The 16,221-nt window shown below is 44.8% G+C and overlaps 1 protein-coding gene across 3 annotated transcripts in view; it reads left to right on the forward strand.

Annotated features, from left to right (window-relative positions):
• The window catches only part of egfem1 (EGF-like and EMI domain containing 1), a 53,271-nt gene extending 43,640 nt beyond the window's left edge, over positions 1-9,631 (forward strand). For 2 of the 3 annotated variants that reach the window (XM_076977113.1, XM_076977114.1), the window contains exons 22-30: positions 154-285; positions 754-882; positions 1,274-1,402; positions 2,907-3,035; positions 5,215-5,343; positions 5,609-5,737; positions 6,536-6,664; positions 6,856-6,984; positions 8,391-9,630. In XM_076977113.1, coding sequence (XP_076833228.1) covers positions 154-285; positions 754-882; positions 1,274-1,402; positions 2,907-3,035; positions 5,215-5,343; positions 5,609-5,737; positions 6,536-6,664; positions 6,856-6,984; positions 8,391-8,461 — 1,106 coding nt within the window. In that variant the 3' untranslated portion in view covers positions 8,462-9,630. Of the gene's footprint in view, positions 1-153; positions 286-753; positions 883-1,273; positions 1,403-2,906; positions 3,036-5,214; positions 5,344-5,608; positions 5,738-6,535; positions 6,665-6,855; positions 6,985-8,390 lie in introns of all 3 variants that reach the window. The other variant, XM_076977115.1, reaches the window with a different exon arrangement.
• Positions 9,632-16,221: the final 6,590 nt, after the last annotated feature.

Consider the following 16,221-nt stretch of genomic DNA (forward strand, 5'->3'; position numbering starts at 1 on the left):
AGTTGACAACTCGCTGTACACACCCACAGCACCAACAGTCCTGTGGACATTCACTCTTTGTGTGTGTGTGTGTGTGTGTGTGTGTGTGTGTGTGTGTGTGTGTGTGTGTGTGTGTGTGTGTGTGTGTGTGTGTGTGTGTGTGTGTGTGAGAAGTGTGTGAGCAGGGCAGGTATGGATGGAACTGTTCCCAGGTGTGTGTGTGTTCTGGACCTCAGCGTCTCTGTCACCACGTAACAGGCAGGTGCACCTGTCAGCCTGGCTACTATGGAGACCGCTGCCAACTCAGTAAGAAAACAGCCAGCATTTAGGCCTTTTGACCTCACAACCAGAATAAGACTGAGACCAAGATGAATCAGTTTAAGCCTAATCAGAACTAACACCAAGACAGGTTAATAGGGGGGCTAAGACCAAGACTGACCAAAGTTGATAAATTGACCACAGCATTAATACTAACCTAGAACATGACTAAGACTAACCCCTTCTTAAACCAAGTCTGATCAAAACTAGGACCAAGACTGACCCAGACCAAGATCAAGTCTGACCAAGGCTAAGGACTTGTGTATGATGCTCTCTGTGATCTAGTTAATCCTGAGATGTGTTTTGTATGGATATGTATGCATGAGTGCGTATGTGTGTGTATGTCTGTCTGTGTGTGTATGTGCTAGGAGGGGGATTGTGGGCATCAGGGTATGTATGACCTATACCTGTGTGTGTGTGTGTGTGTGTGTGTGTGTGTGTGTGTGTGTTTATCAGAGTGCAGAGAGGGCACATACGGGCTCAACTGTAAGAAGAGGTGCCGCTGTACCAATGGTGGGCACTGTGACTTCAGGACTGGCTCTTGCCTATGCCCGGCCGGATACCTGGGTGCCAACTGCAGCACCAGTAAGAGCTCATCACTCAGTCTTTAAGTCTTGAGATTGCACACACTGGCAGCATAGCTAATTATCTATCAGTAAGGCTATAGAACTAGATCTTACGGAAATGTGTGTTTTTCTGTCATAACACTAACACTGTCTTTCTTAACAAGAAAAGCAGGTGTCCTGCTACATTTAAACAACCAATCAAACAAAAGAGCCAAGCAGACCTGGACCTAATTATGTTCCTAATTCTACCACCTTGAAGAGTTTAGCTGAGAACCCTATTCTAACACTCCTGACTCAGAAAAGGCTTTTCACATAGTCAGGGTTAGATTTACAGAGCCTAGTTTCCCTCATTTACTTTTTGAATGAAAATGGAAAAAGCATTTACCCATGTTGTAATTTATGTGATTTAGGTTGTCCGGCAGGTCACTTTGGGAAGGACTGTGCCAAGGTGTGTTTGTGTGGGGAGGGTGGACACTGCCACCCTGTGACTGGGAGGTGTAACTGTGCTCCTGGCAGAACCGGGCAGTCCTGCCAGCAAGGTACCAAACTGCTGAGCTGTCTTATTAAGTGCTGAGCTGTCTTATTCTCCCCTTCTCTGCCTTTCTTAACACTTCTTTGCCTCAGGAAGGATACCTCCTTCCAATAACTTTCTAATAAAGAGCTTATGCAGAACGACTAACGTCTGATTACATCACGAGCAGAACAACTCAAAATCACATAAACTGTAAACCAGTACAACACGTAGATGTGATTTTCCACTGACTCTTTGCGTCCCTTATTCGTGGTGTTTAGTTTACATGACAAATTCCCCTCGTTTCCTGTTTGTAGAGAATGCGACCCCCCCCCCCCCCCCCCCCAAAAAAAAGAACAGAAGCGCGCGATCAGATTCACGAGCTCCACAGTTTTATCGCTCGTTCCGCCACAGTTGAATAACGGAGCGGGACTTTCCACGAGCTCGAGAATGTAGTTCGTCTCTCGCGCACACACGGTTTTATCTGTTTACCAACCACTCTAAGTAGTTGGTTCTCATCGGTCCGTGTCAACAGTGCTGGCAAGGAAACAAATAAATATACAGGAAAACCAAAGTGATTTACTTATTTTTTTGCCCTGTGTAAATTACCCGCAGAAACATGATTATTCTTTTATTTCGCTGCCAAATTATATCCTCGTTGCTATTTTACTAATGATCTGAAGTTTATGTAAACTTTAAAATGCGCACGTGTCTTTATGTGTGCCTGTGTTCCTCTCTATCGGTCACAAGTGCTTAGGGGAGTTTTTTTTCTAATTGCAGTAATTCCAAAATTCAGAGTTTATCTGAAACAAATGTCTGTGCTTTTGTTGATAGAGCGGCGAGAGAAGCTAAATCGACACCCTTCAATTAGGCGGCCTGATTAGGGAGGGTTTATCGACGGGCTCTCGCGCACAAACTCATAATGATGCACCCACATCAGTATGGAAGCAGAAACCATGACCTACTTTAGACCCACCAAACGCTTTCTTGCCCCAAGAGAATACTGCACGCAGTGACATTGTGCGGGAAAACCCCCTGATGATTATTCTTATATTTTTAATGCAGTCTTTGTGAAATATAAAACTTTTAAAATATTATTTTATTCTAGCACGTTTCTGCAAACTGTTCCAATTTAGAGCAATGGCAGTGATGATATGGGGATGTAGAAATTTTGGCAGTGATATTTAATGTTGCTAAATATCACAGAGTCCCAGTACCATAGCTTTGGGTCTTTTTTGCTTTGATGGAAGTAGGTTGGGAGAGCACATTTACTTGTACTGACGTGTGTAACAGCACCACTGCATGAGGTCAGTTTTACAGCAGTGAGGTTAGTTTTACAGCCCACACAGAATACACATTTACTTGAGTTTATTTTGGGTTTAGATTGATTTTCTCATTATTTTTAAACTGCATGTAGTTAATTTTTTAACAAGACTATCCATCGAAACAGGAAAAAAAATCTGATAAAATACTGTTTTCTTTGTTCTGAATATAAAGCACAATGGCTAACCTGACACCCTTCTGTCATTCAGTGTGTCCTAGGGGGCGCTATGGAGCACAGTGTCGCAGTTTGTGTGCATGTGCAAATGGAAGCGTGTGTGATCCTGCTGATGGAACATGCAGGTGTGCTCTAGGGTGGACAGGCACACACTGTGAAGAAGGTAAACAAATAAGTAAACAAGTATGATGTACAGTCACATGAAAAACAAACAACTCAATATCTAAAGATATTATAAAGATATAAAAAATATCTGGTCCCTAACAAGGCTTAAAATGAGGTAAATACGACCTCAGGCGAGCAACACCTGACAAACCGTGTCATTATTTATTCAGCAAAAACTAGTAGGATTGAGAGCATTCATATCAGTAGCCTGCAGCCTAAACCAGTAACCTGGTTCGGCTGATCACATGACCTTGATTAACTGATCACATGACCTTGATTAACTGATCACCAGCAAGTGTGACCATCTCTTTTGGCAGTTTGCTGGACTGGAGCATTCAGGTGCATTTGAACACAGTACCAAGGAGGAGAGACCTCAGCAATGATCTCAGAAGCTCCTCCAGGCCATCAGTGCCATTATAATGCCATTTCCAAACAATTTAAAGTCCATTATTCTACACCGAGAAAGATTATTCACAAGGGGAAAAAGTTAAAGCCATTCTTCCCAGGACTAGACGTCACAGGAAATTCACCCCAATGCTCTGTGAAATTGCAAAAAAAAAAAAAAACCAAGAGCTACATTTCAGACTCCACAGGCCTCAGTTAGCATGTTAAGTGTTCAAGTTCATGTCAGTACAATTAGGAAAAAACTGAACAAGTGTGGTTTGTTTGGAAGGGTTTCTGGGAAACAGCCTCTTCTTTCTGAAAAGAACTAGGCAGCATGGCTCAAGTTTACCAAGTTCCATCTGAACAAACTACAAACCTTCTTGAACAATGATTTTGGACAGACGAGACCAAAGTGGAGATTTTTGGCCGTGATAAATAGCGATTAATAGCACATCGGCACAAACACCTCTTACCATCTATGAAGCTCAGTGGTGATTCATGCTCATTTTACAGCCTCGGGACCTGGGAACCTTCCTCTCATTGAGTCCATTATCTCCTCTGTACACCAACGTATTTTACAGTCAAATGTGAGGTCATTTATCCAAGAGTGAAAGCATAGCTGAAATTGTGTCATGCAACAGGACAATAATCTCAAGCACACCAATAAATCTACAACAGAAAAGCTGAAAAATTATGGTGCTGCAATGGCCCAGTCAAAGTCCAGACCTCAACCCAGTTGAGAAGCTGTGGTGGGTCCTTTAGAGAGTTGTGCAAAACCAAACGTCTACAAACTTCAATGGACTGAAGTAGCACTGAAAATGGTGGGCCAGACATCCTCGAAAATGGAGTGAGAGGTTGGTAGTCATACAGAAAATTATTATAAGTCCCAACTGCTAAAAAGTTCTGCAGGTTGTAGATTTATAGGATATGCTTGGTGTTTCAAACATGACTTCTCCATTTTGGCTTCATGTTTGATAAAAAATGACACGGTGGAATCTGTTGTTTTACCGTTCTTCTGAGATTTTATTTATTTAGTTGTGTTTATTTAGAGACCTGCTAAGGACCAGATGATGTTTATATCCCGTTATATAAACTCATAGAATTCAAAGAAGATGTACTTTTGTTCGCAAAAAGACTGTAACTGTGAAATGACAAATAAACATTCTTGGCCATTCGTAGAGTAATTCAGCCTGTGATGGGCATGTTCGAGGGTAGGCAAGGGGTCCCCAGATCCAGTCCTGGAGATCCACTCCATAGTTTAGTTCCAACACACCTGCCTCTAATATTCTCCTGAAGGCACAGAATGACTGGATCCAGTGTGATGCATCAGACGGGGCCCTAACTCAGCAGCCAATGTCAGCACTATTCTCTGTGAACTCTTACGTGTATAGCTTTTAGACTGTTTTTAAAGTACTGTTTGTGCACCTGTGTATCTGTATCTGACTGTCCATGTTATTTGAGTACCAGTGATGTTCCAAAATCCCGTGTTCAGTGTTGTGCAGAGGAGGAAGAGGAGGAGAGGTAGGAGGAGGAAGAGGAGGGGTAGGAGGAGAGGGGGGGGTCTCTAGGCTGGTACCTCTGGGCTTTAAGTTCAGGAGGTCTTTCCTGCCACTGTAGATTAGCGGCTGCATTTGGGATTTCTATAAAGCTGCTTTATAACACAGCTTTATGAAGACTGATAAAATATGTATATATTACTTGGCAGTAATAAATCTTAATCTGTCTACTGGTGTAATTGGTATGTTAAATGGTATTTGAACCAATGTATTAACTGTGTGTGTGTGTGTGTATAGTCTGTGTGTCAGGCAGATTTGGAGCTAACTGTGAACAGGAGTGTGTGTGTCAGAATAATGGGACATGTGATCGGTTTACTGGGTCCTGCTCCTGTACTGCTGGTTATTACGGATCCATCTGCCAACACCGTGAGTGCAAGTGTGTGTGTGTGTTGTGTCTGACTGGATACAGTCATAAACACAGTTATGGAACATAAAAAGGATTTACAAGGACTGGTTTACTTGCTTGAGTTAAATGGAACTTAATCTGAAATCAGATCTACCTATTCTAATGAGTAGACTTTAAGTTGAGTTTGGTTTCATGTAGGTATGGTTTCTCTTGTGTAGTGACTCTCAGTATAAGCTCCTCCCACATCTCAGTATAAGCTCTTCCCACTCTTTCTGCACATCCTAGAATGCCCTGCTGGTTTTTTTGGCCTGCTCTGCTCCCAGACGTGTGACTGTGCTTCCGGACACAAATGTAATCACGTGACAGGACAGTGCGAGTGCTCTTCGGGATACCATGGCGACCGCTGTCGGAAACGTAAGCAACTCACGTTGGACCAAACAAATTTTCAACGTAAAAAAAACACAAAGCAAGCATCTGATGACAGATCTTACCCCGCTCGTTAAGAAGTTAGGTGTGATTACCTTTTTGATCACTTGGTGTCTTAGTGTATATATTATTGTGCTCTTAAAGATAACAGAATATATAATAATGTGCTTATTTACCTGAAAAGAGACAGACATTTATGTGACAGGAAGATATTAAAGAAATAATAAAAGAGAAGAGAGAGAGAAAGAAAAAAGAGAGAGAGAGAGAGAGAGAGAGAGAGACATACAGAGACATTTTGATTGCAAATAATGGATTGGATGTGTGTGACGAAACTGTGATGATTTTAGTTCAAGAAACTGAAATGTGTCTATATTCATTGGAAACAAACGTAGACCAGAGCAGTGTGTGTGAGAGAGAGAGATATGGCTATTTGATCAGAGACAGGTGTTTCTGTACTCTAATGAGTTCCTGGTGCATCTCAGTGCAGTATGAGTGTGTTTGTGGTTTGTGTGTGGATTCAGCTATAGTTATTTGATCTCTCGACATCCTGTAGTCTCATGTAGAGTCCCTGCTGAGTGAGTGTGTATGTGTGTGTAAGCAGGCTCTGTGAAAAGTGTCCATTTCTGAGTCAGTGTGAAATGCTGACCATGCACTCACAAACACTGTGTGTGTGTGTGTGTGTGTGTGTGTGTGTGTGTGTGTGTGTGTGTGTGTGTGTGTGTGTGTGTGTGTGTGTGTGTGCGTGCGTGTGTGCGTGTGCGCGCATGCATGCATGCATATTTACAGGTTGTGCGGTGAGACATTTTGGTTTGGGTTGTGTACACCAGTGTAAGTGTGCTGAGGGAATCCCTTGTGATCCAGTCACAGGCCAGTGTATTTGCCCTCCAGGAAAGACTGGGGACAACTGTGAAAAAGGTACACACACACACACACACACACACACACACTGAGAAAGCCTGTGAGTGTGTAGTATTGATATACATGTGTGATTTGAGTGGAAAAGCCCAGATCTGCTCCCAGAGCCAGGGCATAAGCACTGCGCAGTGGCTTTAGTTTGTTGGGTAGAGTGTTGATTTAATACCTCTCTCTCTCTCTCTCTCTCTCAGACTGTGGCGGGGGGTTTTATGGTCCTGGATGTTCTCTGCCGTGCCTCTGTTCTAATGGAGGACAGTGTGACCAACACAATGGACGCTGTGTGTGCCCCCTTCCCTGGCTTGGTCACACTTGTGAGGAAGGTGTGTGTGTGTGTGTGTCTGTGCCCACATGCCTCCATGTCTTTGTCTTTTTGTGTCTCTCTTCTAGTCCTCATTAAGTCCAGATGTTTCCACACCTCTGTGCCCCCCCCCCCCCCCCCCCCCTCCCCGCGCCTTTCCCTCATCACATGCAGAATGAGTTGAGGGCATCTCAGCTGAAACTGCTCAAAGTATCAGTCTGACAGTAGGAATGTGCAAGTGTGTGTGTGTGTGTGTGTGTGTGTGTGTGTGTGTGTGTGTGGGAGACCTAGGCCCCTGAGCTGTTAAGATCGTTCTGTCTTTCTGCATATTGGCCAGTCTTTTTGACAGTTATGTTAAGTGAACCACAGCAGGACGTCTGTGCATGTGTGTGCAAGTTCGTGTGTGTGTGCACATGTGTGTAAGTTCGCATGGAGCTACACTGTCTTTCCCCCCTTCTGTGGAGGGGATGGTGTTCACCCACCATGCACCCTACTGACACACCACAACACCCCACTCACCCCCCTACCCCTCACCACACACACACACACACACACACACACACCTCCCTGAATCTTACCACATTTGCTTCTCATTTTGAAGGTCCCATGTTTCTCCATACTGTTCTGTTCTTTTCCTCCGTCCCATCTCTCCATCGTTCTGTCTCTTTCATCATTTGAGCTCCACCCCCACCTCTCGCTCGTTAGAGCAAACACATGGTAGGTTTCTTCACAGAACATGCACACTCTAAACTCCCACACACAGACAGCTGCACTGATCCAAAATGGCCCCCACAGCTGAGACGCTGAGGTGTTCTGTTATTAGGTGGTAAAACAGATGAGAAGACTAAAAGAATGATCAGTCAGTCTCACTCATGTTGTCTCCGTTTACAGTATCACCTCCACCTGTCTCCCCTACACATCACCTCCACCTGTCTCCCTACACATCACCTCCACCTGTCTCTCCCTACACATCACCTCCACCTGTCTCCCCTACACATCACCTCCACCTGTCTCCCCTACACATCACCTCCACCTGTCTTCCCTACACATCACCTCCACCTGTCTCCCCTACACATCACCTCCACCTGTCTCCCCTACACATCACCTCCACCTGTCTCCCCTACACATCACCTCCACCTGTCTCCCCTACACATCACCAACTTCTCTCTCCTCCTACACATCACCTCCACCTGTCTCTCCCTACACATCACCTCCACCTGTCTCCCCTACACATCACCTCCACCTGTCTCTCCCTACACATCACCTCCACCTGTCTCTGCCTACACATCACCTCCACCTGTCTCCCCTTACACATCACCAACATCTCTGTCTCCCCTACATCTCACCTCCACCTGTCTCCACCTACACATCAATATGTGTAATGTCTCTCTCTCTCTCTTTCTCTCTCTTTCTCTCACTCTCTCTCAGGTGTTTCTGGAGGCTTTAGCTCTACCGGGTTCTCACTCTCTTTCTCACTGAAACGGAGGAGAGGTGTGTGACCATGTTCAACTAGAGCGACCAGAGGCGACGACCACACACACACACACACACACACACACACACACACACACACACACACACAGTCACGCCATGCAGTTTATTGAATGTGTACAGGGCACGTTTTTACATTTTTATAATCAAAACAAAAGCAGAACTAAACACACACACACACACACACACACACACACACACTGAGTTCACTACTGAGCATTCACTTCATGTGTTAGTATGTGTTCATGTGTATGTGTGTATGCACGTGTACAGGCATGTGTAAATATGGTATATGTATGTGTGAGTGTGTTTGTGTCTGTGTGGATTTGTGTGTTCATGTGTGCGTGTGCATACATCCATGTATTTTGATCTAATCATTCCATATCATCCTTCAAGCCACATCAGTCAAACCCTCCCATAGTCACAGAACCACAAAGTCCGACGATAATCCTCTATTACAGGATATGGGAGGGTAGCTTCAACCTTTCATTTCACCACATACCACTAAACGCATAAAAACGCTTCTCTGAAATAATCCTCAGACAGGACCCCTCGCCATCAGACAGACTTAGGTTGCTTTTACACCAGATATCAACACATAGCATATTACTGAAATAACCAGATTTAATACAGTGTTCTACGGTACCTAATGTTGTTCATATAATTAACAACATGAATTATCAAGCATAATATTGTAGTTATTATTTTTTACTTAAAATGTCGGCTCCTCGTGTGTTTCCTGTGATGTGATTTCTGTGACAGCACACTCAAAGCGCCCGTGCACAACGTGTAAATATCCAGTTACTCCCCCCATCCTTCGGGCCGCTCTGTGTAAATTGTTAAAAAGGGAAGTGTCGAGCAGAATCCGACTGTTGTAAACGAAACCTCGAGGCGCTCCGGAGATCAGTGATTCACCGGGACTCACACGCCAAACAGCCGTAATCCGAACAAATGAGCCGCCTCGCGCCGCCGTTATACCGACGACACTCGCGAGCTGTAAAAATGAGATGTGAAGAGAGCGCGCGCTGTCCGCTGTAACGCGTGTATTTACTTTATATTTATCTCCGTTTGTCATGAAACTCAAACACTGTCACATTGATCAAACGCTGAAAGAAATGGTGCTATAATGAAGAATAACGCTGAGCTTGGAATAAAATCTTTTTTTTTTTTCAAAAAATTGTGTGAGTCCATTTCTCTACGTTTTTTTTTTTTTTTTATCAAATCAATAGTCTTTAAAATGCCGAGTGCTACTGCTGTTCTATTGGACTGTCGCATCTTTGTTGTTTACATCCAGTACTCCGGTGAGACCATGTGATTAAAGCGCAGAACGTCTGCTTTAAATTGGCGAGTATTGTCTGGACTGGGTGGATAATGCACCAGCTGCAGCTCTTCACTGAACGAAAGGAAGAGAAGGTGAATTACTGGACAAATTAACAGTCTTAAATAAATTGTCCCGGTCAGTGCAAGTTCTTGTAAGCCAAAGTCATTAGGAGTGACTGTCTTCCCTGCTGATGCTCTGACCGGCCTGAAACAATCCACATTTACTTGCAGCCTGCTGCAGTCTCTGGTTAGGTCTCCGATTAGGTCTGGTTAGGTCTGTGTAACTGGTGTCTCTGTCTCTGAGTGAAGTCTCTGGTTTGCAGTATGTTAGTGGTTTCTTTTGTAAATTTGTGTTGACTGCTGATTCCAATTGATCATGAGTGTTTGCTATATGAATTAATTTAATTGGAGGGAGAGTTTTCTTTTAAATTATTGTTCACCAGTTTGTCTTATTCATGAGTATGATGATCCATATTGCTATAGAAGTGGTTAGGTGTGTGTGTGTGTGTGTGTGTGTGAGAGAGAGAGAGAGAGAGAGAGAGAGAGAGAGAGAGTGTGCGTGTGTGTGTGAGTGTGTGTGTGTGAGAGAGAGAGAGAGCATATTTGTGTGTGAGAGAGTGTGTGTGTGTGTGAGAGAGAGAGAGAGAGAGAGCATATGTGTGTGTGTGTGTGTGTGTGTGTGTGTGTGTGTGTGTGTGTGTGTGTGTGTGTGTGTGTGTGTAGGGCAGTGGTGAGGTCTGTCCTATCCCCTCTTGAATGAAATGCTGAGGTGAAGCAGGAGAGGTCACCTCTCTACACCTGTCATCCACTGACAGCTCACCTGAGTGGAACAGCTTTTGCCAGTGTGTGTGTGTGTGTGTGTGTGTGTGTGTGTGTGTGTGTATGTGTGTCTGCCATAACACTTTCCCTAAAGGATTTCTCAAGTGCGGTGGACCATCACAGCAGGTTCTAGCACCAGGCAGAGACCCTTGTGGCCTTCCACTGGCTGCCCAGTGTGAGTGATGTTGGCTGGGCTGCTGGTGGGGGACAGAGCCACTGGACTGATGGATGGAGAGGCTTCTCGGACTGCCCTGTGTTGTGACAGCCGACAGATGTTCTTCAATAATGTTTATCAGAGAAAGCCTTCAGCCAGGGATGACACACACCTGTTTCTGGCAAAGCAGGGCCTCAGAGACCATACACACACACACACACACACACACACACACACACACACACACACACACCTGACACCAGTCAAACAGGCCTCTGAGGACCATCCATCCAGAAAGCACTGGGTGGCCACAAAATTACACACCATGACTTCAATCTCTCCACATGCCACACATACACACATGCTCTCTCTCTCTGTCTCTCCCTCTCTCTCACTCCCCCCCCCCCCCCACACACACACACCTCAATGGTCTATATGTTCCTCTAACTACTATGTGCCCTAAATAAGTAACCGTGTCTCTAACAAATGTTATAGGACTCCTTTTCAGACATTTTAAACCACGTGTCGCTTTACATAAAACAGCATTCGTGATGGATTTAGCTTTCCTTTCCAGAAGTCAGCAATCGCCAGAGACTGTGAAATGCATATTGAAATATTTAGAGCTACATGTACACGTCTAGATACGTGTTAGCGGACCAGAAGTCAAAACTGAGATCATGAACGTTTTGGTGTGTAAAAGTTGCCTTTATTATATCCAAACGGACATTTACAACAAGCACGTCTGTTCTAAACGCAACACTAACGATTTATATCAAGCATGTGTGTATGACAGAATTACAGCTCAAATCCCGGATGATTTACAAGGTTTCTCTGTGATACAGATATCGTTTAACGCGCGCGGACAGGCGCTGATCCGCGGCAGAGCGCCGGCGCGAGACGCTTTCAAAGACCGTGGGATCGGGTCAGTCCCGGGCCGCGCGCGCACGGAGTCTGTGAAATAACCCGTGGAGGTCAGATGCGATCTGGGCCACTTTCGTGCTGAAATGACGCGTAAAGTGTCAGCGGAGCGACTCTATCACCGCGCTGTCTTCACGCCGAGGAGAATTAAAGCTCCTCGCGCCGTCTCTCCTCCTCCGTTTTCGCGTGCGCGCGCGTTCCCGGAGGACCGTGCGCCTTTTGAACTCGCGCTGTCAGAGACGGAGGCGGCGATCAAATTGAAAAGAGGCCGAGGGAAATCGCCTGAGCGAGTGTTGCTCCATTTGGGCCGCTTGTTGGCTAGAAAAACAAACCCTGAATGCCAGGGCCTGTGGAAGAGTGAGATGGGTATCTGCGAACTCTCCCACACCGAGTCACACCGGGGAGGGTGTAAAAGTCGCACGTTTGTTTGTTTGTGTTTTGCTCTTGCGCTGTTTTTGTAGCGCTATCTCTAGAATGCATGAAGTGTATTCTAGATGTGTTAATGTGTCAGAGACCCTCGGGTGTGTTAATGTGTCGGAAATCCCCGACAAAACCCCCGTGGTCGATAAAATCAGGTGACATCTCTTGAGTGGAAAACGGACAAAACTACCGTAGTTTTCAACACCCAGTAATTAATGGCAATTATTTAAGGATCATTTAAAGCAGGAGGACCCAAATCCAGTCCTCGGGATCTTTAACTCGTCAGTTGCTTGCGAGGTTTAGTACGTGTGTGTCGGCACAGCGGAGTCAGGCACTCCTTGAACTTACAAGTTCTTGTCGCTGTCAGCATTTTTTGAGGAAAATGTCTTCGGAGACACATGCAGCATTACGCCACTAGGGGGCGTGTTGCCTTGAATGTGCGGCAATTACTTGCGTTCAACTTTATTGTCCTACCAGAACTGCGTGACAAAATCTTACAGACGGACCAAAACTCGAGACACACGTAAACCGCCAGGAGAGAAATGGCGGAAATGATCAAATAGTCTTATTTGACTAGAAAGCCAGTTTTGCTTTTTTATATTATATATTAGGTGGGCTTACATCACTCTTAAAGGGCAAATGCTTCACACAAACACTACAACAACAACTTCAACTACTACTACTACCACCACCAGTACCACTATACCTTCCAATTTAGCTCTGTCCAGTTCAATTTAAATCAAGGCAGGAAAACGCTGCTTGTGTCAATCCGGTTTGTTCCGATTTAGATTTGAATTCACTTGCAATGTGTGTAGTACATTGAATGTATCCAGTTCAACATACACACGCATACACAAATCATGTATCTATTTATTAATAGCCTGCGCAGGCCTGCTATTCCTGTACCAAATAACGAAAATAACATTTTATAATTTCAAAGTCTGTAAGCCCTTGGATGAAAGTGCGTCCCCACATAATTAGTATATGACTTGGTAGATGTTTTCTAATTGTGTTTATCATCGATACATATATAAATGAGGCACTTCTAAGGAATTAAACCTTGACGCTCAGTGGACCCCACAGATCTCAACGCACTTGTCGCTTTTACCAGCGTATCGGATCCCCCGCGTCCCGAGCTCTTGCACGCGCGCTTGGACTGATCTTGTCTTATTAAAACCATATGCACGCTGGTATCCGCAGCTCGCGCTGAGTGGCCATCAATAACGTTAATGACCCGTTTCCCGGGGGATCACAACAAATACCTAAATGAAAACGTGACGTTTTAACGACGGCTGCTTTTCATGAGCTGACTCGGTCCAGCAGCAACAGCTGCGTCTGGCTTCGTCAATAAAAACGTAGAAAAAAAAATAAATACATAAATAAGCAAAAAAGTGTTATAAATATGTTGTGTGTGTGTGCTTGTGCGTATATTGTTCGAGTTACTGATCGGTTTGTAGTACTGAACGTATTGTGGCCGGGCTACTGAATGCATTGTAATGAAAAATAGGACATACTGATTTCAAGCCAATTTACCAGTCTACTAGCTTTTGCTGTTATAAAACTTAACTTGAAGGATTATGAGATGGTGATACTCTGACATAAGTGTAGAAGAGGAACTTGGAGGTTGATAAGACCTCACCCACACTGTACCAGAGCAAACTGAACCACTGGCTTGCTAATCATCCTGAGCCCAGTTGAGCACACTTAAGTGTGTAAGTAATCTAGCAGCCTCATTTTTTTGTTCTTAAAAAGTCTAATAGCATGTTAACAGAACAATCCATCTGTTATGCGTTCTGCTAACTTACAGTATGAGGTTAAATGGACAAAAATGTTTATGGCAGCCAAGAAAACACCAATTAATTTGTAAAATTATTTTCCAGTCCTTCAGCCTGTGTTTTTCCTGCTGGCTAAGGGGTGTCAGGGTGAGATGGTTCTGTTAGGCAGGGTGTCAGGGTGAGATGGTTCTGTTAGCTATGGTGTCAGGGTGAGATGGTTCTGTTAGTTATGGTGTCAGGGTGAGATGGTTCTGTTAGGCAGGGTGTCAGGGTGAGATGGTTCTGTTAGCTATGGTGTCAGGGTGAGATGGTTCTGTTAGGCAGGGTGTCAGGGTGAGATGGTTCTGTTAGCTATGGTGTCAGGGTGAGATGGTTCTGTTAGGCAGGGTGTCAGGGTGAGATGGTTCTGTTAGCTATGGTGTCAGGGTGAAATGGTTCTGTTAGCTATGGTGTCAGGGTGAGATGGTTCTGAGGTGGATGCAGGATTTCTCCTGGCAGAATGAAGGACGTGTGGTGCTGCCAAGATAATCAGGGAGAGAGTACCAGCAGGGCCCACTCAGCTCCCAGGAGCCATGATGGGTGTGCCAACCACAGCCCTGCCATGTTATGGTGTGCGTATATCTGTGTGTGTGTCTGTGCATGAACATATGTGGATGTGGCTGTCCTGTCCCAATGCCAGAAGTGTCATTATGTTAGTTGTGTATGAGAGAACCCCTGTGCCATATACTGTGATGAGTATATCTTTCTTAAGTGGGTGCAAGCGTGTGTCAAGAGGGTGTGTGTATATACTGTATGTGTGGGATGGTTGGTGGAGCTTTATCCCACATGCTCATGCATGCACACACACACACACACACACACACACACACACACACACACACACACACACACACACACACACACACACACACAGAGCTGGTGGGATGCAATGTATCTGAGCTTGTTGGAGATGATAAAACATTAAGTATATAAATGTTGATCTGTGGAGTGCAATGTACAGGTCGTGCACTCTGACATACCCTGATACCCACAATCCCCCTCCCAGCACACACACACACACACACACACACACACACACACACACACACACACACACACACACACACACACACACACACACACACACACAAAACAGCTGGTCAGTAATGGTGCATGTTTGCTCTCTTCTTAGACCTCAGGCTATGTACACTTGACTGTTGTGTTCACACACACATACACACTCGTTCAAACACACATCCTCTTTGGTTCAACCCCAGACCTATTATCACCTCCACACCATTGCAGTACACACACACCCTACTCCAGCCAACCTCATCAAAGTGGGACGACCTGCCGTGACCTCATCAGAGCTGACTGACCCGTGATGACCTCATCAAAGCTGGACACCCTGCTGAGCAGAGCGACCAACGGGTTACGCTGACCATCGGGGAAAAAACTCCCGCCCATCAATTACTGAAGAGTGTGACACCACTTTTACTGCATGACCACAGGGCCAAAACACACACACACACACACACACATGCATGCAGGCACACAGAACGACATCATACCTTACAATTCAATTTCATCCAGCTCAACTCAAATCGCGGCAAGAAAAAGCTGTTTGTGTCAGTCCAGGTTGTACTGATTTAGATTAAATTAATGCACCTGCAGTGTGTACAGAATACTGGACAAATCCAGTTTGCATGAACGGGTTATAAATGACCCTGATGGCCCAACATTTTGAGACCATTTTCACCAGTTCCAATGTAATCATGGAGCTCTTGCCTGTCTGTGGGTGAGAGCTGAGTAAGTCTCATTTAAGAGTACAAAAACCAATTTTTTCCCCCAGAACAAATACAAACAAAATTTTCCCCAAGTGTTCTCAAAACACATTTTCTCTCACACACAGAAAAATGCACGCTTTCCCCGAACAAAGAGGGATGTAGTTATTGATAGGATTTATTGAAAGAAGACAACAGTTGTGTGTTTTGTAGTGTTGGCTGCTGGTGTGTTTTAAATGGCTTTGTGCAGGAGAGATCCCTGGACTACCTTTGATCAGAATAAGAGTTTCAGGCTGTATGTGCATGCGTTTGTGTGTGTGTGTGTGTGTGTGAGAGAGAGAGAAAGGCCAAAGTCAGTAGGATGTGGAATGCCAGTGAGAGTTTGAGACTGTGTGTGTGTGTGTGTGTGTATGAGATTTTGTATGTGTGAGGATGTCAGTAGGAAGTGGACTGTCAATGAGAACTTGAAACTGTGTGTGTGTTTGTGATTGAGAAAAATGGTAGGATGTTGAGTGTCAATGAAAGCTTGAGGCTCTGTAAAAGTGTGTGTGTATATGTGTGTGTGTGTGAGAAGATGTCAGTAGGATTTGGGGTGTCAA

This window comes from Brachyhypopomus gauderio, chromosome 16 (genome assembly GCF_052324685.1).
Source record: "Brachyhypopomus gauderio isolate BG-103 chromosome 16, BGAUD_0.2, whole genome shotgun sequence".
Taxonomy (NCBI): domain Eukaryota; kingdom Metazoa; phylum Chordata; class Actinopteri; order Gymnotiformes; family Hypopomidae; genus Brachyhypopomus; species Brachyhypopomus gauderio.